This window comes from Babylonia areolata, chromosome 27 (assembly GCF_041734735.1).
Source record: "Babylonia areolata isolate BAREFJ2019XMU chromosome 27, ASM4173473v1, whole genome shotgun sequence".
Taxonomy (NCBI): Eukaryota; Metazoa; Mollusca; class Gastropoda; order Neogastropoda; family Buccinidae; genus Babylonia; species Babylonia areolata.
The window spans coordinates 27897156-27924724 of record NC_134902.1 but is presented as its reverse complement, the minus strand read 5'-3'; the positions used below and the strand labels follow the sequence as shown (position 1 = coordinate 27924724).

The 27569-nt window shown below is 39.3% G+C and overlaps 1 protein-coding gene across 1 annotated transcript in view; it reads left to right on the top strand.

The window, feature by feature from the left end:
* LOC143300930 (cholinephosphotransferase 1-like) overlaps positions 1 to 18060 on the top strand; it is a 20838-nt gene extending 2778 nt beyond the window's left edge. The window contains exons 2-8 of the mRNA XM_076614865.1: positions 5335 to 5482; positions 6815 to 6956; positions 11187 to 11271; positions 13673 to 13807; positions 15448 to 15606; positions 16371 to 16496; positions 17055 to 18060. Coding sequence (XP_076470980.1) covers positions 5335 to 5482; positions 6815 to 6956; positions 11187 to 11271; positions 13673 to 13807; positions 15448 to 15606; positions 16371 to 16496; positions 17055 to 17216 — 957 coding nt within the window. The 3' untranslated portion in view covers positions 17217 to 18060. The remainder of the gene's footprint in view (positions 1 to 5334; positions 5483 to 6814; positions 6957 to 11186; positions 11272 to 13672; positions 13808 to 15447; positions 15607 to 16370; positions 16497 to 17054) is intronic.
* Positions 18061 to 27569: the final 9509 nt, after the last annotated feature.

Genomic DNA, 27569 nt, shown 5'->3' with positions numbered 1-27569 from the left:
TTTTAATTTTTTTGTGCCCATCCCAGAGGTGCAATATTGGTTTAAACAAGATGACTGGAAAGAACTGAATTTTTCCTATTTTTATGCCAAATTTGGTGTCAACTGACAAAGTATTTGCAGAGAAAATGTCAATGTTAAAGTTTACCACAGACACAGACACACACACACACACACACACACACACACACACCCACAGAGACAACCAAACACCGGGTTAAAACATAGACTCACTTTGTTTACCCAAGTGAGTCAAAAAAGCACACAAAAAACATTGGTAAACTGCACTTAGGCTCATGCCAAACTGGTGTCATTTCACCAAGGTTCAGCAGTTAAGGGGTTAATGTTTGTACTGATGTAACCCGTTGAAGGATCATAATATATCGTGACTGATTATCTGATTATCGGTGAACTAGTTTCCAAACCATGGCTGTAGTATCAGATTTGATAACGTCAAAGTGTTTGACATGTGTATATATCTATCTATAGAAAAGTTCTAACTGATAATGGTATTCAAAGCTTTTTGTATCAGTGGACACACACACACAGTGAAAGTGATACACTCACAACACACACACACACATGTACACACACACACACACACACACACACACTGCTCGCTTGCACACACGCGCTGAAGCACGCATGCCTGTTTATATTAAAAGCTTTTTGTATCAATGGACTGACAGTGCCATGCAGTATACATCACTATAACTTGTATGCTTATCGGTTTTATATTACTGGGTTTGTTATATTGTTTTCTTGTAACAACAACTGTCCCTGTGTGAAATTTTGTGTCCAGGGTGAGTGCCCTACCAAAGTTCAGCATTATCTTTATTTCCTGTACATAAAAATACAAAAAAAATACATATATATTATTAATATATATAAAGATGGAGCCACGATTATAAATGCTTGTGATACAAACATGGCGGATGGAGCCATGGTTATCAATGCTTGTGATACAAACATGGTGGAAAACGCTTATTGGAACAAGAACAAATCATCACAACATGGTGTAGCATGTGAACTGGAAAATGATGAATCATTGTGTTCGCTTTCCTCCATTTCCGTTCATCGACAAAGTGATTTTTTTTTCCTTCTTTTCTTTTGTCTCTAGATAGTAGATTTATAACATATGCAGCTGTTACATTAATTGACTGGGGATTGCTGTATTGATGTAGGCCACGTAATGTCACATAGTTAATGATACATCAGATATAAATCATACGTGTGTGCATATATATGTGTGCACATACATGTGTACACACATGTGTACACACACACACACACACACACACACACACACACACACACACTGTTTTAGGCCAAGTATTGTCACATAGTTAATAATATCAAATGTAAATCATACATGCATATATGCATATACATACATACACACGTGCGCATGCACTCTCTCTCTTCCCCCCCCACCCCCCTCTCTCTCTCAAACATCTGAAACTTAAACACAAACGCGCTCGCCTGACTGACACAATTTATTGTCAGATTAACTTTTTGTTCTGACATTTAAACAACCATTTGAATAAATATTAACTGAGCAACACAAATAAAATCAAATTTGAAAAAACTATTGATATGAATTTTAAAAAGAACAACATTTTTAACAAATCAGTTTACCAAATATCAATATCTCAAAAAATGTTTTAACACACACACATACTCACAGACATGTATCCCCCACCCACCCCCTACATATATCCATGCATGCACACAGACACCCATTCAGATTCCCCCACCTCATCTCTCTACCCCAAGTACACTTGTATAGTCACATTTAGATTTCATTTCCCCGCTCCAAAGACTAAGTGTTCGCAAACATGTGCACAAGCTCTCTTCCTCTCTCTCCCTCACAAGCACATGCACACGCGCGCACACACACACACACACACACACACACACACACACACACACTCATGCACCCACACACACACATGCACGCGCGTGCACACATTTTCATGTGTTGCCTTGGAAACAACTGAATATGGATACATGGATTTGGATATATATTGCAGCAGCCTATATTGCTTGCTATTGTTCAGTGTCTAGCTGGACTGTAAACTGCATTAATGAAATTCAGCTGTTATTATTAATGTATTGTGTTATGATGCCAGTCTGATAAACTTGTGTATTTGTGTGTGTATGTGGGGGTGGGGGGGGTGGGGGGGGGGTGCACGTATGATATAAAGCATTTTTATTTTTATTTATTTGCATTTGTTAGTGTGTGTCCGTCTCAGTGTGTGTGGTTGTGCACATGTGTATTTCACTATTTGTGTATGTATGTTGCACGAATATATGTGTGTGTGTAAAATGAAGCATTCTTTGTTGACTGGTTTGTTTGGGTTTTATGCTAGTAATTTGATCTCACTTTCTTTCATCTGTGAATGTCAAAGGAACTGAAGGCTGTAGTAATAAGAAAATAGGAGCAATTGAAAAATCGTCAGACACAGTTGTATGCCCGGCTTATTCTGTATCAGTGACAGTGACCTAGCTGTGTCAGTGTCAGACCTTTGGCAGGAAGTGAGGAAGTGTCTTCTTAATGTGCGTGGACTCCAGATGTCCACTGACATTGATGATTTGTGTTATAGCTCTGTTCTGGTGATTATGTCATTGTGGAACTTAGTACTGTCAGCTCATGGTGTTATTTTGTGAGTGTGTTTTTGAGATTATGTATAACTTGTGTGTGTGCGCGTGTGTGTGATGTGTGCTGTCTGGTCCTTGCGCTGATAGACAGACACACTCATATGCCTACATGCAAACTAAATCATGTACACACACGTGCATGCTTGCATGCTTTGGTTCGCACACTCACACTCATGTGCGCACACACAAATGCATACGCACAAATATGCACACTGACGCTTGTGTGCATGCACACACACACACACACACACACACACACACACACACACACACACACACACACACACACACACACACACACACACTCTCTCTCTCTCTCTCTCTCTCTCTCTCTCTCTCTCTCTCTCTCTCTCTCTCTCTCACCAGACACACACACACACACACACACACACACACACACACACACACACACACACACTCACACACTCACACACATGCACTCACTTATAGTGAATAGACGTTAAACTGAAGAAAACATGCGCGCACACAGTGCATGCTTGTACATTTGCAGGTGTACATGCTTCATACACACAGATGTGCACACTCACGCATGTGTGCATGCATACACACTCATGCACACAGATACACACAGACACACACACACACAGTGTGTGCTTGTATATTTGCATGTGCACATGAAAGTATGTACACCTGCATGCACCCACCTGCAACATCATATCTTGCTGCACACATAACACATCACACGTCAACACACCACAAATCACACCACATTCTAGACACCATGCCTCACTTACCATATTCGCGTGCGTGCACACAGACGCACACAGACACAGACACACACACACACACACACACACAGAGCAATGTATTCAGAGAAAAAGAGAAGAGAGAGACAGAGAGAGAGGGAGAACTGCTGTTACAAAGTTCGTATATTTTGTAAAGAGAGGGAGAGAAATCAGAGAAATAGAGAGACAGAAACAGAGTGCACAGCTGTTGCAAAGTTGATATATAGTAATAATACACCTTGTATTAGTTTGCACCCGGGCATTATCAGCAATATCCCATTTCACCAGTTGGGACGAATGCTGTTGAAAGAACACAAGCCTGCTACCCACTTGAACTGTGTAAATATAATTGATCAAGCTTTCCAGCACATGATCTATCCTGTATGGCCTTGTATGTTCGTTTGGACTGTGGAACAATGATGAATAAAAACTGAAGCTGGTAATTAAAGTTCTGAGTTGACATCAGTCACAATACTTTACTTTGATCTCTCTCTCTCTCTCTGTCTCTGTCTGTGTGTCTGTCTGTGTGTGTGTGTGTCTGTCTGTCTGTCTGTCTGTCTCTCTCTCTCTCTCTCTCTCTCTCTCTCTCTCTCTCTCTCTCTCTTGTTCCCATGTAATTTGCCAGAATTGAGAAACACTTGCTATTTTTCTGTTGGTGTTACTCTAGATATTAGGAAACTGCCTTTCTCAATTCCAAGGAAGAGTCTGTCTGTCTGTCTCTCTGTCTCCCTCTCTCTCTCTGTATGTGTGTGTGTCTGTGTGTGTGCATGTGCACTTATGTAAATGTGTATAGTGTTGTGTTACATTGCGATGTGTTCGTGTTAGTTTCTGCATATCTCTCCATGTGTGAGTGTGTGTGTACGTGTGTACGTGTGTGTGTGTGTGTGTGTGTGTGTGTGTGAAGATGAAACTGATAAATTTCCAAAAAGAAATGTTAACAAATCCCTCAGTGTTATCACATTTCTACAGTTTGATTTTCTTGCAGATAGTAGCTGCTCTTTTCCTTCACACCCCATTTTGATTTTCGCTCATTGGTTTTACGCTGGCAGTGGCAACTGTACTCAGTGACACAGCTGATAGTGTATATGAAATATTACAACAGACTTTTTGGATGAGTTTTTGTTCTTGTTGGTGGTTGTTGTTTTTTTTCTGTTCTTGTATTTGGCAGCAGAGGTTGGAATTTATTCTTCCCTTACGCGAGTATGTGGCAGCCACATAGTAGATGGTGTTGAATCAGAACAGGGAGCGCTGAACACCACCAAAGTAAATTAACAGCAGTGCAGGGTCTTCTTTGGTTTTTAGCCTTCTGGTAGTCTCAAACTGGTAGTTCCCTGTGGACTTTTTGGCACTGAGGGTGTGGGAGGTGAAGCCAGGTGTGGCTGCGTGCATATATGGGGGACTTGAAATGAACAGCACGGGTGTAGTGCCACGGAAAAAGTGCAGATAATGGGACAGCCTATGAACATCTTTTGATAGACAGATAAGATATATAGATGGCTAGTAATATTTTGAAAAATCAACACAAAAATGAAATGATTCAGGTGACAGACAGTTCAATCCATGGCTCCATGGCTGTGTCTTTTGTGTTTAAGCTCCCAAGGTAATAACAACAAAAAACCCATAAACGTTTCAGGTGAAAGAAAGTTCAGTCCATTGTTCCAGGACTGTATCTGCTGTGTTACAGCTCCTTGATAATAACACACACACACACACACACACACACACACACACACACACACACACACACACACACACACACACTCTCTCTCACACACACACACACACACACACACACACACACTCACACACACACACACACACACACACACACACTAACAAAAACAAAAACAAAAAACCCCATAAAAGTGAAATGGTTCAGCTGAAAGAAAGTTGAATACATAGTTCCAGGACTGCCTCTGCTGTGTTTCAGCTCCCAGCGTGGACTCTGTTGCTGGCCGCCCTGGGCCTGTTCCTCTACCAGTCGCTGGACGCCATCGACGGGAAGCAGGCGCGGAGAACCCAGACCAGTTCTGCCCTTGGGGAGCTGTTTGACCACGGCTGTGACTCCGTGTCCATGGGTGAGGCTTCAGAATGTGCAGCATCTTTTTATGTACTATCCCCCCAAGTATTCCTTGTGACCCCGGTGCACTTGGTAATAAAGACATATTCTGTTCTCTATTCTATTCTGTTCTATCATGCATGCCATCGTAGTGTACTTTTACCCCTTGACCACTTCAAACGAGTATGCTTGTCAGTGAAGGACTGTTGCCTCCCTCACTGGGATAACACAGACCTCACATGTTAAGATGTTGGTCTTCTTCTTCTTCTGCGTTCGTGGGCTTCAACTCCCACGTTCACTCGTATATACGCGAGTGGGCTTTTTACGTGTATGACCATTTTTACCCCGCCATGTAGGCAGCCATACTCCGCTTTCGGGGGTGTGCATGCTGGATATGTTCTTGTTTCCATAACCCACCGAACGCTGACATGGATTACAGGATCTTTAACATGCGTATTTGATCTTATGCTTGTGTATACATACGAAGGGGGTTCAGGCACTAGCAGGTCTGTACATATGTTGACCTGGGAGATCGTAAAAATCTCCACCCTTTACCCACCAGGCGCCGTCACCGTGATTCGAACCCGGGACCCTCAGATCGAAAGTCCTACGCTTTAACCATTCGGCTATGGCGCCCGTCTAAAGATGTTGGTCATCTTTGGTTATTTGGACTTCTTCCTCTTGTTGATATGTCGCTTTTATTCTGAAATAATCAGTAGCACCATGTAAAAGAACACAAAAAGTGGTGATTGCCCTTCTGATTCATACAGCACTGATTTCACTTCACCGAGGGTCAGCAGTTCAGGGGTTAATGCACTTTGTCACAGTGCCCAAGGCCTCTTTTTGCCCACAAGATCATTAAATATCGCATTTCCAGCTGGTTTTTATGAGTGAAATAAATGGTGTTGTGCTTTGGTATATGGTGTGGTGTGGCATGTTTTAGGGACTAGGAATCATACTTTAAATCTGACATTTTGCATGCTGTAAATTTGGCATCAGGCATACACTTGGCATCTGGCATACTGTAAATTTGACATCTGGCATACAGTGAATTTGATTATCTGTCATGTAATAAAATGGACACTTGTCATGGCAGTACAGTTTCCCAAGCTTTATACCGTCAGATCACACTCCCTGATTAGAATTTTTATATTCTTAGTAAGAGGAGCTAGGACTGACAAACAAATGCATGCACAAATTGATGCAAGTTCATCCACACTTTGAGAGGGTTAAATTGATAGAATATTTTGGACGGGTTTTTTGTTTTTGTTTTTTTTCTCATGAGGATAGCATGAATGTGATAACAGAACAGGTGGAATAGCGCTGACCTTGTAATTTTTGTTTTGTTCAGTGTTTGTGACGTTAGGTGCCACGATAGCCATCAACCTGGGCAACGCCCCCTACTGGCTGCTGTTTGAGAACTTTGGTGCTCTCTTCGTCTTCTACTGTGCCCACTGGCAGACCTATCTGTCTGGGATGCTCAAGTTCGGCAAGTGAGTGTGACTTGTGTGGAGTTCTTAGTTCAGTATACTGTGTTCTGTTCCAAATAGCATAACCTTCCAAGTATCTCTTACTGTTTTGTTGTTTTAATGTATTTTTCACATACTGTTTTCTGTTCCAAACAGCATTGCCTTCCAAGTATCTTTAATCATGATATATTTTCCACACACTGTTTTCTGTTCCAAACAGCGAAGCCTTCCAAGTATCTTTCACTTTGATATTTAAATGTATTTTTCACATACTGTTTTCTGTTCCAAACAGCAAAGCTTTCTAAGTGTCTTTTACTTCACAGATTTGTAATGTATTCTTTATTTTGTGCAATTCTTTTTCTTTCTTTCTTTCTTTTTCTTTTTTTTTTCTTGTTGTTGTTGTAAATGTTAGCAATTTTAAACAAACTTTATTCACAGAAACATCAAAACAGCTGTTTTGGGTTTATGTGAAGGTGAGCCATCTGCTCCTTTTCAGAATTTTTTTCTCTTTTAAACAGCAGATGTGGTGTAGCATATATCATATGGATCAGTCTGCACACTTTCATGCCTCTTTGAAACAGAAACAGAAAATAAAAAGCAGAGTGATGTTTTTTCAGAGGCGTGAAACTTAAAAGGGAGGGATTGCGTTCTGTGTTGATTCACTTACCTATAATTTTGCTATTGCATGAATTTCTAGTTTCTGTCAATCAATAGTTACTGGGTGCTTATAAGTTTCATTTTGAAGTGATTTATTATTTTTTTTAAAGAGATGAGAGAGAGACAGAGGCACACACACACACACACACAGAGACCAGCTTTAACTTTGTAACGAACTGACGAGGTTTAAGTATTCTTGGATAAGACTTAGTATTTGTGGTGACTCATGAAGCAAACCGAATTCCTGTTTTTGGTACATTCATTACTTATCTCAGACATCAAACTTTCACATTTTTTGCTTTGTGTGATGACTAATTGGGGCTGTTCATGAAGGGCATCTTACACACATTGATATAAGAAGTTTTTTTCAAATTGTTTTTTTATCTGAACCAGACGGAGGTGTTGTTGTACACATGTATATAATTTTGTGTATTATGTATAACTGTTTATATTCAGGTCAGTTTTTATTAATCCTCTGATAAAAAAAAAAATGACAACGATGATCAATGTCAGAAGCATGTCCTAGTTTTATGTACATGAATATGGCAGTGCTTGAGCCATTTTTTTTTCCATGTGTTTTTTTCTTTTGTTTTTTTGTATTTCAGATTCTACAGGATCCAGATATATACATATATGTATTTTGTTCAGCTCTGATATGGCCCTGCGTGTTTGGCTATGCTATAAACAAAAAAGATAAACCTGATCGAGTATTGTGTGCATAGGAAACCAAAAGAGGGTGGGGTCAAGTGGGGCACAGACACACAGCTGAATGTGTGTGTGACTCAACTATAGATTTCTTGTGACAATACAGTCAGTGGTGGGGAAAAAAACACACACAAAAAAACAAATTTTCATTAAGTTTAAAAATACTCATACACAAATAAAGTGGTTATGAACAGGTGATAATTGTTACATTTGGGTCTAAAGAGACACACACACACACATGCATGCATGCATGCATGCACACACATGCACACACACACACACACGCATGCATACATGCACACACACATACATGCATGTATGCACCCCTGCACTTGCACACACACTCACACACACACACACACACACAGACACACACACACACACACACACACACACACACACACACACACACGCTCGCACACACACAAACACACACACACACACACACACACACACACACACACACACACACACTGCTGTCTATATACTTGTCTGTCTATTTTTCTAACTTTAAACCTTCTCTGTCCTTCTGACTTTGTCTCCTTTCCATCTCTCGACTGTTACCTTTACCCGTCTGTCTGTTTTCTCTCTCTCTCTCTCTCTCTCTCTCTGTATATATATGTATGTATATATATATGTATATATATATATATATGTGCATATATATATATATATATGTGTGTGTGTGTGTGTGTGTGTGTTTGTGTGTGTGTGTGTATGTGCATGTATATATATGTAGCTTTCTCTCTCGTTTTTCCTCTCTCTCTTTTCTTCCTGAATTAAGTTAATGATGTAAGAGTGTCGCATTGCATGTTGTAATCGTGTCAGTATCATATGTAAATTTATTGCTGTTTACGCTTGTATTATTTCTGTTGTTGTTGTTGTTGTTCTCGGTAGAATTTTTGTGTATTTCTTGTAATTGTTTATTTCCATATATCTTTTCCAGACCCCCACTTCCCCCATTTCTTCCTTTTTAAATTAAAAAAAAAAAATTTCTTTTCTTTTTTTATGAGGGCAGGATGTAAAAAAGCTGTATAAGCTTATTCTTTTACCCTCAATAAAGATCATTTTGACTTGACTTGACTTGACACACACACACACACAGAAATAAGTGGGTTGCTTTCCTGCAACTTGATCAGCCTGTTAGAGACATTGTGACTGACAATGAAATTCCTCAGAAAGTGGCAGTTGTGTTCTCCCCATAATGGTGACTCAGCACATTGACACAGCTGATTTTCGTGTTGTTGTTTTTTTGTTTGTTTTTTAACCCCATTCTTTCCTCCTCCTCCTGAAAATGCTAAAAAATAAAATTTGTGTGTGTGTGTGTGTGTATGTGTGTGTGTGTGTGTGAGTGTGTGTGTGTGCGCTAATGTATGCATCTGTGAGTGTTACTCAGTGTGTTATTTTTTATCTTCATGTCTTTTCACTTTGCATAATATAAGTTGTCATGTGTGTGTGTGTGAGGGTGGGGTGGGGGATGTGGTGGTAAAAGGGGGGTAGACAGAAAAAGGATAAACTAGGACACTTGAGTCAACTGTCTGTAAATTAAAAAAAAAGTATAACAGCAATCTACAAAACACAAAACAAAAAATCACTGCCGCTGTCAGCAACACCAACAAAAAAAGCAATAAAATATGTGTGTGTGTGAATGTCAGTTTGTGTGTGTGTGTGTGTGTGTGTGTGTGGTTTGTAGGTGGGTGTGTGACTGTGTGTGTGTGTGTGTGTGTTTGTAAGTGATTCAGATGTTTCCTTATTCTTCAGAAAACAAATGTTGGTTCAGATTGACTATAGGAAATTTGTATAAGTGTGTGTGTGTATGTGTGCATGCATGCATGAGTGTGCGCGTGTGTGCATGGTTGTATGTGTGGTGGTTGTTTTTCTTGGTGTCTGTGTGTATGTGTGTTAAAGTATGTGTATTTGTGAGGGTGGTAGGGTAAGGACAGTACAGTACAGTAGATACTTGTAATGTCTTTTTTTGTTTTTGTTGTTGTTGTTTTTTATTAGGGATACATATATCTATATACACATGCATATATGATATGTATATTTTAGTGAGATTTAAAAAAAAGATTTTGATTACATCCCAAATGGTCTGAAGCAGATGTGAATGATTACAAGAACTAGAGTGTTATTTTGACATATTATTGAGCATCAGTTATTGAATTACAGGAAAAAGCAAGTGGAACAGTTTCTCAAAAATGCACCTTACATCAAAAAGTAGTTGTACACTTCATATCGGAAAGTAACTATGTGATGTGTTAAATCTAGAATATTCCTTACTATGTAATGTGTTAAATCTAGAATATTCCTTTGAAAATATTTTTATGCAGTGTGTAGAATTTTACACATTCGCTTCTGTGACATTACTGCCACACTACTTATTCTGAGTCCTGTAAAATCAGCCACACCCGGGGTCATCTTTCGCAGTCCCAGCATCATCAGACCATAAAGACCTATTGATGTTCGGTCACCAGGAGGCCACACACCAGTCGAGACCCTGCACTTCAGTGGTGTTCAGTAGTGCCTGTTCTGATATAACAAATTAATACACCACCTACAAACCCCATACTGTTGAACATAATCACTTGCAGACAGACAAAAAAAAAAAAAAAGGGCGGGGAGTGAAGGGGGTGTGGCGTTGCACTGTAGCGACATACTCTCCCTAGGGACAACAGCTTGAATTTCACACAGAGAAATCTGTTGTGATTAAGAGTAATACAGTGCAATACAATACAATACAATACAATACAATACAATACAATACAATACAATACAATACAAGACAGTATAAAGTCAAAATTAGAGTGATTAGATTTTATAAGAATTTATAGAAACCTGTATGAGCCAGCCCCTTTACCATAATGATAATTAATTTGCTTTGCCTTGTTTCAGACTGGATGTGACGGAAGGTCAGCTGACAGTGATCTCGGCGTACATTCTCACGGCCATCTTCGGCTCACAGATGTGGCAGGTGCCGGTACGTTAGCCATGAAAGTGAGGAATAGAGGCATCAAAGATGACTTTCACTGCAAACTGTAAATGTCTCACTAACGGAGTAGTTTCACCGTGGTTTGTTCTAGATAGAAGTGGGTTTTAGAAGGTTTCATTTCATTCTAAATGTCTCTCAGAACATTGGTTTAGTTTGACTGTGGCTTGCACTAAATAGAAGTGGACATAAGAATTGCTGTTTCAAAAACGTCTCACAAAAATATTGGACTAGCTTCACAGTGGCTTGCTTTTAACTCTCTCCATACGAATGGCGAAAGAGACGACGTTAACAGCGTTTCACCCCAATTACCATCATCAAAATATTGCAGGTGGAAGGCTCTTATACTGAAGACGTGAATGTTGACAAAGAATATCACAATTCTTACGACGGAAGCGAAAGGTTGGGTCATTCAGACACCCACTGGACATCCGAGGGGTCTGTGTAGAGGAGAAGAGAGGACTGGCCGTACTGAGTGAGTTAAGAGAATTGAACATAGAAGAATATAATTGTGTTGTGAATATCTCGCAAAACATTGGACTACTTTGACTGCAGCTGGCTCCAAATTGATGCACACTCTGCATGAGTTATGCATTGTAAACATCCCATAAAACATTGGATTGGTTTGATTGCATTATGAACATTTCACAAAGTGTTTGGCTTGTTTGACAGTGCTTTGCTTTACATAGTAGATTTTAGATGAGTTACGTTGCTGCATTGTAAAGTACTTTTAACTGGGTTGACCGAGACTTCACTTCATAAATTTTGTCACAAAATGAACTAGTGTGAATGTGGCTTGCACAAAACAGCAAATTTGTTGAAAGTGATGACGTCTTTGTGGAAATCTGCACTTCCCAGATGGTTTTTATACAGTGTTGATTTCAGTGCAAATGAATATGATTTGAGACATTTTTTTGTTTATCTGTTCCCAACTAAACTATTTATTCAAACCCAACTTGATTATTTGTTCCCAAATTGATTATTTTGTTTCCAACTTAGTTGTTAGTTGTTTTTTTATTATCTATTCTTCACCCTGACTATTTGTTCTCAATTAAAACTATTCACTTCCAACTTGAGTATTTCTTCCCCACTAAATTATTTCTTCTCCACTTAATTCTTTCTTCCACATCATTTTTTTGTTGTTGTTGTTTCATAATTGTTTGCTTCACAACTATTTCTTTCTAACTTGATTGTTTGATTTGTTTTCAGTTTAATCATATGTTCCCAACTTGATTACTTATTTGTTACCAGCGTATTTGTCTGTTCCCAACATAATTATTTCTTTTCAACTTAATCAATCATTTGATTTTTTTTTTTCAACTTCGTTTTTGTTCACAACTTTATTTGTTCCCAGCACATTCTGTTGCTCACTATTTGTTCCTAGCATAAGCTGGTTGATTGTTTCTTTCTTGTTTGCTCCAAATTTGATCATTTGTTCCCCACTTAATTATTATTTTGGTTTTTCATTTCCCTTTTATTTATTACCAGTTTTGTTGTTTGTTTGTTCACAATTTGATCATTTGTTCCCCACTTAATTATTATTTTGGTTTTTCATTTCCCTTTTATTTATTCCCAGTTTTGTTGTTTGTTTGCTCCAAATTTGATCATTTGTTCCCCACTTAATTATTATTTTGGTTTTTCATTTCCCTTTTATTTATTCCCAGTTTTGTTGTTTGTTTGTTCACAATTTGATTATTTGTTCCCCTCATAATTATTTGTTCCTAGTTGAATTTTTGGTTCCCACCGTTCCCAGCATGATTACTTGTTTGTTATCATTGTTCACATGTAGTTATATATTCACAGCTGGATTATTTATTTGCATCTTACTTTGTTAAGTTCACAACTTGCTTATTTGTTGACAACTTTGATTATTCATTCACAACTTGATTATTTGTTCACACTCTATTCCCAGTTTGGTAATATGTCTCTGTTCCCAGTTTGAATATGTGTTCACACATATTATATTTTCCCACCTTAATTATTTGTTCTCAGCTTACTTATTTGTTCCTGTTGTTCCCAGTTAAAGTATTTGTTCAGAACTTATTATTTGCTCCCATCATTATTGATTTGATTATTTGTTCCCACCTTAATTATTTTGTTTGTTTCCGTTGTTTCCCCACTTCTTAACTGAATTATTTGTTCCCATATTGATTAACTGTTCCCAGATTCTTTTTTTCTCAACTGTTCCATCTTAATTATTTGTTCCCAACTTAATAAATCCTAACTTATTTGTTTATGCTTAGTTATTTGTTTCCAGCTAAGAGCTTGATCACGTGTTTCCAACTTATTTGTTCCGTTGTTTTTTTTTCATGCCCCAGAATCTAGGACATTTTGGGTTTTTTTTTTTTTTTTTGATGATGTTGCTGCAATTCGTTCCCATCTCTTCCCCAAGGTGCCGGTGCTGGGGGTGGAGCTGAGGACATTGCCGATGATCTTCAGCATTGTGGGCTTCCTGATTCAGCTCAGGTTCAACTTCTCCATCATCTTTCTGGAGGGGGGCAGCGGCAAGAATAAATCTACTGTGGCAGTATGTTGTTGCTGTTGTGTTTTTTTTCTTTTGTTTTTTTTCTTTTGTTTTTTTCTGTGTTTTTTTTAGGTACATGTATGGTAACTGATTGTGTTTTTCTCAAATGTCAGCTACAGCTTGATTTGTGTCAGCGTTTCACAGCAGTGTTTTATGTAATGATGTCTGCTATGACTGGAAAGTTGTTTATCTTTCTTCAGTTTCGTCTGCTGTTACATTGTTCTCATCACTTTTATTTGTTCGTTTCTGTGCTCACAGGTTGCACCTCCCACATTCACTTGTCTTGATTTATGAGCAGTCTTTTATTTGTGTGACTGTTTTTACCCAGTCGTATAGGCAGCCGTTCTCCATTTTGGGGGGTGTGCATACTGGGTCTGTTTATGCTTCTTTAAACCACCAAACACTGACATGGCATGGATTATGGGATCTATAACCTGCATATTGGATATTATGCATGGGTGTACACATAAAGGGTATTGAGGTTCTAGTTGGTATGCAGGTATGTTGGCCAGGGTTGTTGGGGGGAAAACACCTACCTTTAATCCAGCAAATGCTGTTACAAACGCTGATGCTGGGATCGAACCCAGGACCATCTGATTGAAAGCCCAGCACTTCAGCTCTCTCGCTGTTGTGCCCATCAGGGGCTGTATTCAAGACAGACTTCATTTTGCCTTAAAGCAAGTTACCCTTGACATGGTAGGGACCCATAGGTACAGTTTACCATGAAGGTTAAATCTACTTCGTATTCAAGACACGCGTGGTGCACTCAGGCAGCGAACCCATCATCTATAATTTAAAATCCTGGTGATTACCATCTGTGCATGCTCTTTTACTCCTCACTGTGCTACACTTCAGAGCTTTGTCGAGAGAGTTTGCAAAACATGTGCTATCCGGAAAGCATGCCTGTTTTCCCTCAACGAAAACAATGCTACAAAAAGATCCACCATGTTTACCTCTGCTTCGTGGGCAGTCATCCTTGGCAGGTAGTAAGGGCAAATCTGTCTTTGGGTTTGGAGACCCGCAGGTAAGACTCCAGTGTTCCTGAATACCGGATACTGCTTACCCTTGGACAGTTTGCCTTGCCTCAGGTAGATTTGCCCACAGGTACACATTTACCCACATGCATGATGGTCTCTTGAATACAGCCCCAGAGGTGCTTTCTGCTCTTCACATGATACTCGGGCAGATTTGTGTGTAGATCCTGTGCTAAGAACCATTCCCATGTGCACACAAACATTTCATCAGATTTGTGCCAAGAACCGTTTCCATGCCAACGCTGATATAAACCAATTCTTTGGCAGGGAATTCTTTCCGTGTGAACTTAAAACATTTGGGTGACAGTTGAACCCACTTTGAATGTGTGAATAAACCTTTTTCTTTGCACGTTATTATCTACCTGTAGATTGTTGCAGTCATTTATGATTTAGAATCTTTACGTATGGTTTTGTTCCATATCAGTATGGAAGGCCCCCACTTTTTCTTCTTTTTTTTTCTTTTTTTTTTTTTTTTTTTGGGGGGGTAACCATGAATTGATATTTCATGCATGTTATCGGTGAAAGTAATTCTGTGGCAAGGAATAGTCCATGTGAACTTGAACCATGTTGGCATGCGCTAGCAGTTGAACCCCTTTTGTTCTGTGTCAGGGCACGAGCACCATTTTCCCAGTGTTCCCCGTGGCGCTGGTGATGGGGGTTGGGGTGATGGTGGCGGTTCAGTCCCCCTCCCAGCTGCTGGAGAATCACCCGTGTCTGTACCTGCTGGCGTTCGGCATGCTGCTGGTCAAGATCATCAACAGGCTGGTGGTGAGTGGTGCTGCTGTCGTCATGATTGTGGTGATCATGATGATGATGGACACAGTTGGGATAAAGATGATGATAATATTAATAATGACAGTAATGATAATGATGATAATAATAATGCTAAGAAACGGAACAGAATTTATTTGAAATTATGTAAGTTCATATATATGTATGTGAATGTGTATAGAGATATATAGATGCATATCATATATATTCATTTATTTATTATTGTTGCTTTCAAGGCCTGACTAAGCGTGTTTGGTTACGCTGCTGGTCAGGCATCTGCTTGGCAGATGTGGTGTAGCGTATATGGATTTGTCCGAACGCAGTGACGCCTCTTTGAGCTACTGAAACTGAAACTGTTGTTTTTTTTAATGATAATTATTAAATGATAATGGTGATAATGATCATGAAGATGATGATGATGATAATGATTTGAATTATCTTACACTTCTTCACGTCTGTGAGGGTGGATGTGCAAGATTGTCTGTGGATGCAAGTGCGTGAGCGTGTGTGTGTGTGTGTGTAGTATGCATGTGCATGTATGTATGGTGTGTACTCGCGCATGTTTTTACGCCGATTTTGGCTCATGTTTGTACATACGTGTAAATACTTGTAACTCCTCCCACCCTGTTTACCCTTCCCCCACCACCCTGCCACTCCCTCAGCCTCTTTGTTTCGTTGTTGTGGTTGTGGTTGTTGGGCAGGAATGACGAACGTGAGTCGTGATGACTCCTCCACCTTTTTCTTTGTGTGTTGGGCACCAGGTGGCCCACATGACGAAGAGTGAGATGGACTTTTGGGACCCCTCCATGATCGGCCCTGCCCTGCTGGTGGTCAACCAGTACTTTGACTGTGTGGTCAGCGAGTACCTCGTCCTCTGGCTGGCCATGGTAACTCTCCCTTCCTCTTTCCTTCCCTCGCCTTGTGCTGGGTCATGTGTGGAAACAGTGAAATGAATGCAGGTGCTTTTATAACGATAGTGATAAGCTGACTGATCCCAGTTGTTGACCAGATGTTTGAACTGTGTGGTGTATTACAACTCTGTAAGGCACAATACCATTCATTCAGTATCAAGAAATGCAATGCAGTGCAATGTGATACAGTTCAAATACCGTACAATACCATGAACACACTCCAATACAATACCATGCAGTAGATGACTATACAACATCATAAAACAATACAGTACATGGCATACAATAATACTATACAATACAAAACAGTACAATACCATCCAATATATTACCGTACAATAGTACACTACAATACATAGAATACCATACAGCACCATACAAAACAATCCAAAAATGAAGTCGCAATATTGTGCAGCAGAACGCAGTCCAGTGCAGTATACAGTACAACGTGTTTGCAGAGTAGGAGTCTAATGTAACGTCTTCTTTGCTGCAGGCATTAGATTTAAGTCAGAACACTGTGTCCCTTTCCTGCAGATATTCATGACAGTGGATGTGTGCTGGTATTCCTACCTGGTGTGTCAGGAGATCTGCTCTTACCTGGGTATCTACTGCTTCATCATCACCTCCAAGCCGCACAAATCCAAGGCGCCACCATCGGAGGGAGCTTCACCATTTATGCCCCATCGCAGTAAATAATATCCCCCTCCCCCCTCCCATGATTGAAAGAAATGAGCAGCAGTCAGTCTCTTGTGTATGAACAAAATGTGTGCGTGTTCGTGTGTGTGTGTGTGTGTGCATGTGTGTGTGACATTGTGTTTGTGTGTGAGTGTGTGTGTGTGAGTGTGTGTGTGTGTCTGTGTCTGTGTGTGTGTGTGTGTGGAGGTACCACTGTGAGAGAGAAAGGTAAAAGATAATTTATTCATTGTCTCAATGCTCATGTCAGCTTGACCTTTTTTCATAATTTTCAAAAAAAGTTGCCATGTTCCGAGATGTGTTTGTGTGTTTTGTGATGCGACAACATAACTTCTGTAATATTATTCATGAAACCAGCTGTGTTTATTGCAATTTTTAAGATACTAGTAATCTTTGTTGGAACTTAAGATTTTGTTTGCTTGCTTTGCGGAAAGTTCAGCTGACTTTACTGGATTCCACTTATAATTTATCGAAACTGAATGAAATACCAGAGCGGGACCATTACAGTTTGTGATAATCTTTTGCATACAGTGTATACATTGTCTGGGCTTGAAGTGGTATATTGTGATGGCAGGCTGTTTAGCTTCTGACCTCTTTAAATGCTGTGGTTTTCATGTGTGTGCGTGTGCGTGTGTGTGTGTTCCATGGCATCCTACTGTTGGTCAGGCTGTAAGCAACAGGCCAGGATTTGAAATATGTTTGCCAGCATCCCCAGCGGTTCCTGTTCTGTCACTATCCACCCCATCTTCTGTTGTTACCTTCTCCATAATCTTTGCATAATTGTCACTTCTGCTACCAATCTCCTTGTCAACATCACTGTGATATTCCTGCTGTAACTGGAATTGATTAGCTATGATAAAACAAAAACCGGAAAAAAGAAAAAAAAAATGGTTTAGCATGTTGAAAAGAGTCTAAAACTGGTTTGCCATGTTGAAAGTCTGACCAAAATTGGTCTCCATTATTGGAAAAGTCTGATTAAAATTTGTTTATCATGTTTAAAAAAAATCTGACTAAAGTTGGTTTACCATGTTATTAAAGATTGACTGAAATTGATTTGCCCTGTTCAAGTCTGACTAAAAATTATTTACCATGTTGAAAAAAAAATCTTGCTGAAAAATTGTTGCCATGTTGAAAAACTCATTACAATTGGTTCGTCATGTTGAACAGGTCTGATTGAAATTGGCAAAGCTCTCTCCATAGTACTATATGCAGGTATATAAAGAACGATTTCATACTTATATCCCCATGTGCAGGTCTCAGCAATAAAAAAAAAAATGGTGATAAAATGACAGAAGAGATAGTAGAAATTGATTTGCGTTGTTCTCTTTAGTCTATAGCGCATGGGAAGCAACTGTTTTGGTTTTTTTGTTTGTTTTTTGTTGACAATGATTTTCAGAAAGAATGTTTTGTAATGTGAGGCTAGTGGCGAGAATATGGGATGTTTGGATACTGTGGAATGGCTCAAATTAAATGCTTTTTGATATTTTTGAAAAGGCAACAAGAAAAGGCTCAAAGAAGGCACTTTGTTATTTTTGAAGCTCTAAAAGTAAGTTAACAAATTCTGTTCTGACAGTTACTCAGTGATGATGACTTATCACTGACTTGTCAAGCTAAGAATGAAGCAAAAGTTTTGCAAATGGAAAAGTGTTCACAACTGGTAAATTTTGTGTTCTGTTTGTTTTGGGTTTTTTTGTTTTTTTCTTGCTTATAAATCAAAATTTTGGTAGAATGAAAAAAATGGTGTCTTTTTTTTATAACACAAATATACACATGATAATCATTTTACAAACTTTGTCACTCGGAAATAAAGCTTTTTTTATGTTGTTAATTTAATAACACACACACACATACATGATAATCATTTGATACACTTTGTGTTCTTGGAACCAGAGCAGGTATTTTCATACACACCTTTCTGACTTCATGATGTGCTCCTGCAGCATGCTCAACTCATCTGCTCTTAGAAAAACACCTTCCTCTGCCTTTTATAATTTCACCACCTGTACCAGGGAGGTAAGGTGATCAACTCGTGATGACTCAGTGACCAAAGTAAAGTTTAAGTGATACTCTGTTCATGCCCTGTGGCACACAAGGCTGCCGCCAGGGGCCTCCACTGCTGATGATTATATCGTGATGTCTTGGCTAGCTTCTGTTACGTGTGGTGCCACTGCAGCGTGTGAATACTTGGTACATGACAAGAGGGGTACAGTGAGCATTTTGCCACAATGTATATGTATGAGAGAGAACGTCTTGCGAATGTGTGTATGTGTGCTTGTTTGTGACAGAGACAGATAGACGGAGAAAGCTTTTTGCCACAGTGTGTGTGCTTGTAAGAGAGCATTTTGCACTGTGTGTTGCTTGAGAGAGAGAGAGAGCATTTTGCTACAGTGTGTGTGCTTTGTGTGTGTGTGTGTGTGTTAGAGAGAGAGCATTTTGCCACTGTGTGCTTGCAGAAGTGAGAGAGAGCATTTTGCCACAGTGTGTGTGCTTTGTGTGTGTGTGTGTGTGTGAGAGAGAGAGCATTTTGCTACAGTGTGTGTGCTTTGTATGAGAGAGAGAGAGCATTTTGCTACAGTGTGTGTGCTTTGTGTGTGTGTGTGAGAGCATTTTGCTACAGTGTGTGTGCTTTGTATGAGAGAGAGAGCATTTTGCCACAGTGTGTGTGCTTTGTATGAGAGAGAGAGCATTTTGCTACAGTGTGTGTGCTTTGAGAGAGAGAGAGCATTTTGCCACAGTGTGTGTACTTTGTGAGAGAGAGAGAATTTTGCCACAGTGTGTGTGCTTTGTGAGAGAGAGAGAGAGAGCATTTTGCCACAGTGTGTGTGCTTGTGGGAGTGAAAGAGAGCATTTTGCCACTGTGTGCTTGCAGAAGTGAGAGAGAGCATTTTGCCACAGTGTGTGTGCTTGTGGGAGTGAAAGAGAGCATTTTGCCACTGTGTGCTTGCAGAAGTGAGAGAGAGCATTTTGCCACAATGTGTGTGCTTGTGGGAGTGAGAGAGAGCATTTTGCCTCAGAGTGTGATCATGTGAGAGAGCAATTGTAAATGCTTGTGAGATAGAGCATTTTGCCACAGGTGTGAGTGTGCTTGTGTAAGAGAGAGATAGCAACAGTGTGTGTGCTCATGGCAGATAGAGAACAACAATGTGTGGGGTTTCTTGCAGTAGACATTATGCTGAGCCTCTTCCGTGCAGTATACATTACTACAGTGTGAGAGGGGAGTGTTAGAGCTCATGTATATATATATATATTGATCTTGTATAATAAAATATCATCACACTGTATGAGACTGCTGTGGTATGAAAACTTGAATCCAAACAATTGAGCAAGGACAACTTTTGCTTGTGCGCCCTCGTAGGAACAGAAGGTGTAGTTGTGATGGCACAAGGTACAATAAGTAACTGCTTTGATTGTTATGGATACTTATATAGCGCCTGTCCTTGGTCGGAGACCGAGCTCTTAGAGCTTTACAAACCAGGGGACATTTGGACATATGCTGCTGCTTAAATTGTTGTTTTCCCAACTTCTTACACATTATGTTAAAGTATTACTGCTTAATTGTCTGAATCAATAGGATAAGAGGAGAAAAATACTGACTTTCATTATTATTTCAAATTGTTTTTGATTTGCTGTTGTTTCTGTTGATCAGTTCAAGGCTACAAGAAGCAAAGAAACTTTTTGCAAAACTGGACAAAAAAGGTGAAGCCATTTTATTGTACTCGTTTTTTTTAACAAATCTTAAAACAGGTTGGTTGGGGGTTTTTTTTAAGAAAAAAATATGAAGTAATGTTTTTTTGTATGCTCACTTTTTGCACTGATCCTAAAAAGTTTTTATAACTGAAAAGAAAATAAAGAAAAATAGATAAATCTCATTAATTAAATTCTGTTGATTCATGAAACCTTATTTTGACCAGACTTACATACCTCGTAAGAGAGGAGTGTGGGGTGGAGGGGAGATGTGAAGGAAAGGGGGTGGGGGTGGGTGGGAGGATATTGTCCCTCTGAAATTGATTAATTAAAATAGCTGTATTATTTTGATTCTAATTTTAACTGCAATGATGAGGTTGAAGTCGTCATCACCAGGTTTCCAGTTTTTTTCAGCTAAACTGTTCTTTTCCTGATGAAGACAGACAAAAAAAGACACAGTGGCAAAGAGTCAGAAAAAGAAGAAAAGTTTGTGACAAGAAAGTTAGGTGCAAGTAGTGACACAGTGGAGAAGAGAGTTGATGCAATACTTTGACTTTTGTGGCATCTTTTAGCTTTGGAATGGATAATCAAAACAGTGCTAGTCTTATCTTTGACATGTTTCTCCAACAACAGAAAAAGAAAAAGAGATTTTGTTTTTTGTGCAATGTTTTTATCACAAAGATATTTTAAACAAAAACTATATAGTTTTGTTCTGTGGTGTGTTTTGTTGTGACAGTAGGAAGAGATAGTGGACAGTTGCCTGATAAATTGCTTTCTTGTTTTATTTTGACCCTCCTTTTGTTTTGTTTTTTTCATGAAAGATCAAGCTCCAGCAGTGTATTCTGTGCACATGTTCTCTGTTCCCAGTTGGGTTCCTGGGATTTCTTTCAATACAAACGGTATCCCCCCACCCTCTGGAAATTCCATGCCAGGAATGTCCTCTCTTCTATCACTCTCTTTGTGTCTTGCTTTCCCGTCCTTTTTCTTTCTTTCTTTTTTCCTGTCGTCTCTCCTTTTTTCTACTTTCTTGACTTGGTGATCCATTCACTGATACGTTTCTTTTCTTTAACTTGAACTTGGTAGACGTTTGAGGCCCGGGTAGGCCTTGAATAAATCATTTTTTGTCCTTTTTCTGGACTTTTTAACTGGGCGCTTTTTTGTTGTTGTGCAAATGTTGTTGCTTTATTATTATGTTTATGTTCAGGGGTTTTTTTTTTTGTTTTTTTTTAATATTTCCAATCCTCTGGAAAAAATATTAATTAAAAAAAAAAAAAGTATTTCCAATACTCTGGCAAAAATAGATAGAATGGTCAACGCCAGAGGAATGTCCAATGTTGGTATGCTTGAATGTGACCTAATTTTCTTTTCCAGGTGTGTATAAATGTATTTATTTTTCCTTATTTCGTTTGGGTAGTGATGGGCACAATAGCTGAGTGGTTAAAGCATTGGACTTTCAATCTGAGGGTCCCAGGTTCGAGTCTTGGTAATGCACCTGCACCTGGTGGGTAAAGGGTGGAGATTTTTCTGATCTCCCAGGTCAACATATATGCAGATCTGCTTGTGCCTGAACCCTCTTCATGTGTATACGCAAGCAGAAGATCAAGTACGCACATTAAAGATCCTGTAATCCATGTCAGCGTTTGGTGGGTTATGGCAACAAGAACATACCCAGCATACACACTCCTGAAAACAGGGTATGGCTGCCTACATGGCGGGGTAAAAACGGTCATACACATAAAAGCCTGCCCTTGTACATGAGTGAACGTGGGAGTTGCAGCCCTTGAATGAAGAAGTAGTACTTTGTTTAGTGGTGTTTTTGTTTTTTTCCAGCGTCAAGGGGATCGTTACTAAGTTTCTCAGCCCTAACATGGGCCTGTGGGGCCTGTGTGGTTGTCTGGGTATATATATGTATGAGTTTCATCAAATTTTAAATTCTGTGTGCATGTTTTCTGGCACCTGAGCAAGGAGGGCGGATGATAGAGAAAAACAGGGGTCTTTCAGTATAAATAGCATCTCCACCTTCCGGAAATTGTGCTTGAAATTTCCTCTTTTCTATTGCAATCTTTGTTTCTGCCATTTTTCTTTCTTCACTGTTGTCACCTTTTTCTGCCTTCCCAGTCCATTCCCCGTTCGTTTTTTGGTTTTTTTTCAAGCAAGCCTTGAGACTTTTTTTCTCTTTTCCGCAGTCTATGATGTACTGTCTGTGCTGTTTTGCTCTGGTGATCAGGTAGTGAGATGTAAACACTGGGATGGGTACTAGCTGCCCATTCTGCAGTTATTTGCCAATATGGCCTTTTTTATGTATTTTTCGTTTGGCTTTGAAGTATTGTTTTTTTTCCTTTTTTTGTGATTTTTTGTAATCTGGGGATGACAAATTAAGTGGAACGAACTTGCGTCCTCAGCATGGCCAAGTCTTATTTGCCATAAGGAGCTAAATGGCTGGGATACTGTGTCATGAACTGTGTTTTGTGGGTTTGTCTTGGTATTTTTTTTTGTAAATGTGACAGTTTTGTGTTGACATGGTTGAGCATTTGTATGGTTTGACAGTCCTGATATGGCCCAGTGCAGTCAGCAGGACTAACAGCAGCAAGAATATGAGAGAGGCATTTTGCAATGAGTAATGTGTGCCTGTCATGTTGTGATCATGAGATCAGTTTTGTGTGTTTGTACACAGAATATTTGTGTGTGTTTTTGTATAGAAGATATGTGTTTGTGTACAAACGACATGTCTGTGTGTTTATCTGCAGAATGCATGTTTTAGTGTTTGTATACACTATATGTGTTTGTGTGTTTGATTACAAAATATGTGTTTGTGTGCAGACATGTCACTGTGTTTGTCTACAAAATACTTGTTTCTTTGTTTGTGTATACAAAATAAGTGTGTGTGTGTATTTGTAATCTGAATATGATGTTTGTGTGTTTGTCTAGAAAATGTGTTTGTATACAAAATATGTGTTTGTGCGTTTGTATACAAAAATATATATTCGTGTACAAAGTACACAGTTGTGTTTATATACAAAATATGTGTTTGTGTGTTTTATACAAAGTATGTGTTGGTGTGTGCATGTATTTGCTCACCTGAACAGCAACAATTTTGTGATGTTAAAGACATATGATACCAAAGAAATTAGAGTAGTGAAGTGTACCGCCAGTATGAATGTGCAGCTGTTACACAAATGGTGTGTGCTTGAGCACACACCTGTACACAGAGACAAGCATGTCTGTATGTGCATTGCACACCCACAATCTCAAGCACATTCTCTCTCTCTCTCTCCCCCCTTCTCTGTCTGTCTGGCTCTATGTATCTTAAGTATATCTCTCAAGCATATTCTTCATTTTCACCTTTTCTCTGTTTCTCTCCCTCTCCCTCTCTCTCTCTGGAAGACAGCAGAGATGATTTTGCTGCTTTGGTTTTAAAAAATTATGGTGAACTGTGGATGCTAAAATGATGTTTTTTTTGTTTGTGTGTTGTTGTTGTTGTTTTTTCTTGGTTGCAGTACATACATGTGATATAATGTATGATGTGGATTGAATTCAACATGTTATTTTCTTTTTGTCAATTATACACAAATTGCTTACAGTTTGTAACATTTTCTCTGTGTGTGCATTTCTTTTGTCTGTTCACCGATTAACTGAATGAGTAAAAAGAACATGCTAAGAAACATGTGGTTGCTTTTGTTTGTTTGCTTGTCAGTGTTCTGTTTGACAAGGAAAAAAACAACAACAACGAAAGATAGTGTCGAAATCCAAGGGAACCTGGAGTGAAAAAATGAATTCAATGATTTGGGATGGTGTCACTCACTAGCTAGAAGTGAAGGCTTGTGATTTGGGACAGTGTCATTCACTAGTTAAAAATAAAAGTTAGTGATCTGGGACACTGTCATCAGTTGATAAAAGTGAAGGAGTGAGGTCAGTGATTTGGGACGGTGTCAGTCACTATTTAAAATTGAAGGACAGTAATTTGGGACAGTGTCATTCACTGGTTAATAAAATGAAGTAAGTTCAGTGACTTGGGATGGTGTAACTAGTCAATAAAAGTGAAGGAGTGAGGTCAGTGATTTGGGACAGTGTCAAGTCACTATTTAAGATTGAAGGACAGTAATTTGGGACAGTGTCACTCACTGGTTAATAAAATGAAATAAGTTCAGTGACTTGGGATGGTGTAACTAGTCAATAAAAGTGAAGGAGTGAGGTCAGTGATTTGGGACAGTGTCAGTCACTATTCAAAAAATTGAAGGAGAGTAATTTGGGACAGTGTCATTCACTGGTTAATAAAATGAAGTAAGTTCAGTGACTTGGGATGGTGTAACTAGTCAATAAAAGTGAAGGAGTGAGGTCAGTGATTTGGGACAGTGTCAGTCACTATTTAAAATTGAAGGACAGTAATTTGGGACAGTGTCACTCACTGGTTAATAAAATGAAGTAAGTTCAGTGACTTGGAGTGAGGTCAGTGATTTGAGACAGTGTCACTCACTCTTTAAAATCGAAGCGTAAGGTATTTGGGACAGTGTCACTCACTAATTAAAAGCAAGGGAGTGAGGTCAGTGATTTGAGACAGTGTCACACACTAGTAAATAAAAGTGCAGGAGTGAGGTCAGTGATTTGAGACAGTGTCAGTCACTCTTTAAAATCGAAGCGTAAGGTATTTGGGACAGTGTCACTCACTAGTAAATAAAAGTGCAGGAGTGAGGTCAGTGATTTGAGACAGTGTCACACACTAGTAAATAAAAGTGCAGGAGTGAGGTCAGTGATTTGAGACAGTGTCAGTCACTATTTAAAATTGAAGGACAGTAATTTGGGACAGTGTCACTCACTAGTAAATAAAATGAAGTAAGTTCAGTGACTTGGGATGGTGTAACTAGTGAATAAAAGTGAAGGAGTGAGGTCAGTGAATTGAGACAGTGTCACACACTAGTAAATAAAAGTGCAGGAGTGAGGTCAGTGATTTGGGACAGTGTTACACACTAGTAAATAAAAGTGCAGGAGTGAGGTCAGTGATTTGGGACAGTGTCATTCACTCCTTAAAATCGAAACGTAAGGTATTTGGGACAGTGTTACACACTAGTAAATAAAAGTGCAGGAGTGAGGTCAGTGATTTGAGACAGTGTCACACACTAGTAAATAAAAGTGAAGGAGTGAGGTCAGTGATTTGAGACAGTGTCATTCACTCCTTAAAATCGAAACGTAAGGTATTTGGGACAGTGTCACTCACTAGTAAATAAAAGTGCAGGAGTGAGGTCAGTGATTTGAGACAGTGTCACTCACTCTTTAAAATCGAAGCGTGAGGTATTTGGGACAGTGTCACTCACTAGTTAAAAGCAAGGGAGTGAAGTCGGTGATTTGAGACAGTGTCACACACTAGTAAATAAAAGTGAAGGAGTGAGGTCAGTGATTTGGGACAGTGTCATTCACTCCTTAAAATCGAAACGTAAGGTATTTGGGACAGTGTCACACACTAGTAAATAAAAGTGCAGGAGTGAGGTCAGTGATTTGAGACAGTGTCACTCACTCTTTAAAATCGAAGCGTGAGGTATTTGGGACAGTGTCACTCACTAGTTAAAAGCAAGGGAGTGAGGTCAGTGATTTGAGACAGTGTCACTCACTAGTAAATAAAAGTGAAGGAGCGAGGTCAGTGATTTGGGACAGTGTTACACACTAGTAAATAAAAGTGCAGGAGTGAGGTCAGTGATTTGGGACAGTGTTACACACTAGTAAATAAAAGTGCAGGAGTGAGGTCAGTGATTTGGGACAGTGTCACACACTAGTAAATAAAAGTGCAGGAGTGAGGTCAGTGATTTGGGACAGTGTTACACACTAGTAAATAAAAGTGCAGGAGTGAGGTCAGTGATTTGAGACAGTGTCATTCACTCCTTAAAATCGAAACGTAAGGTATTTGGGACAGTGTCACTCACTAGTTAAAAGCAAGGGAGTGAAGTCGGTGATTTGAGACAGTGTCACACACTAGTAAATAAAAGTGCAGGAGTGAGGTCAGTGATTTGAGACAGTGTCGCTCACTCTTTAAAATCGAAGCGTGAGGTATTTGGGACAGTGTCACACACTAGTTAAAAGCAAGGGAGTGAGGTCAGTGATTTGAGACAGTGTCACTCACTAGTTAAAAGCAAGGGAGTGAAGTCGGTGATTTGAGACAGTGTCATTCACTCCTTAAAATCGAAACGTAAGGTATTTGGGACAGTGTCACACACTAGTAAATAAAAGTGCAGGAGTGAGGTCAGTGATTTGAGACAGTGTCATTCACTCCTTAAAATCGAAACGTAAGGTATTTGGGACAGTGTTACACACTAGTAAATAAAAGTGAAGGAGTGAGGTCAGTGATTTGAGACAGTGTTGCTCACTCTTTAAAATCGAAGCGTAAGGTATTTGGGACAGTGTCACTCACTAGTTAAAAGCAAGGGAGTGAGGTCAGTGATTTGAGACAGTGTCACACACTAATAAATAAAAGTGAAGGAGCGAGGTCAGTGATTTGGGACAATGTCACTCACTAGTAAATAAAAGTGCAGGAGTGATGTCAGTGATTTGGGACAGTGTCAGTCACTCTTTAAAATTGAAGCATAAGGTATTTGGGACAGTGTCACTCACTAGTTAAAAGCAAGGGAGTAAGGTCAGTGATTCAGGACAGTGTCACACACTAGTTAATAAAAGTGACGGAGCGAG